The sequence below is a fragment of the Penaeus monodon genome, chromosome 34, assembly GCF_015228065.2.
Source record: "Penaeus monodon isolate SGIC_2016 chromosome 34, NSTDA_Pmon_1, whole genome shotgun sequence".
In the NCBI taxonomy this organism is placed as follows: Eukaryota; Metazoa; Arthropoda; class Malacostraca; order Decapoda; family Penaeidae; genus Penaeus; species Penaeus monodon.
The window spans coordinates 2306874-2307871 of record NC_051419.1 but is presented as its reverse complement, the minus strand read 5'-3'; the positions used below and the strand labels follow the sequence as shown (position 1 = coordinate 2307871).

The 998-nt window shown below is 32.3% G+C and overlaps 1 protein-coding gene across 1 annotated transcript in view; it reads left to right on the top strand.

The window, feature by feature from the left end:
- Nucleotides 1-998, top strand: part of LOC119594518 (adipocyte plasma membrane-associated protein-like) — a gene marked incomplete in the record, with an annotated part of 13622 nt that overhangs the window by 1455 nt on the left and 11169 nt on the right. Inside the window, 1 exon segment of the mRNA XM_037943549.1 lies at nucleotides 294-415. Coding sequence (XP_037799477.1) covers nucleotides 297-415 — 119 coding nt within the window.

Here is a 998-nt window from a genome sequence, read left to right as displayed (position 1 = left end):
TATATGTATGATTTAAAAATTAAATTTTTCCTCATGTTTAAGCTGTGGGTACATCAATTAATACTGTAGAAAATTGTTAAATGATGCTGATCATTTTCAAACATTGATTACATAACTGATAAGTTATTAATTGTCATTGATTTATGTCTCTTGCTGTGGTTGGAATTGTTAGAAGAATTACTGGAGCAAAAAAAAATCATAGATATGCAATAGGTCTTCTTGCAAAAAAATCTTACAAAAAATATTATTAGAAGTATTGAAAAGTGTAATATTAATTTTAATAACATCCACAGGTCATGGTTTTCTCAGCGCTATGTCACCGCTTCTGCCGGTCGTTGTTAGATGTTGCGGTTTTGCTCCTTGTACTTGTCCTGCTGCCTGGGATCCCTCCTCATGTCACCTACAGGTCATATGAGTAAGTCTTGATTTAATTTGGTTGCAAGTATTGGGTGCAATGTTGCGAATCACGGTGAAATTAGATGTGTGCAATTTTTCTGGTGATATCTTAGGGAGGACGTCTTTGATACAAGGAGCTTTGAACTAGTGTTGAATGAGAAACAAATTTCTGTAGGTTGAGACTTTCATTAGTCTGACACTTTTGGGACTTCAGATAGTGAAAATGCTCAATCATGGATGGAAATTTTCAGAAGTACAAATTAGGGGATAAAGAAATCCTAATAGTAGATTTAAAACAAGTGAAATTTTGATTGTGTAATATACTGTATAAATTGCATTTTTCATCAACCACCAGACCTCAAATGGATGCATCAAAGAAATGAAATTCACTAAATAAAAGAAATAATGAACTAATTTGCACATAATTTTTAATAAATAACTGAGCCACTAAGAATTCCTGATGACTGTATAATCTTAAGATAGGAGAGATGGATTCTCTAGTCTATGTAGACTATAATGATATTAATCTTGATGATATGTTCTTCTTGTATCAATTTTGACCTTTTGCTTTGTCTGATGAACTCTTGATGATGTGGAAAAGT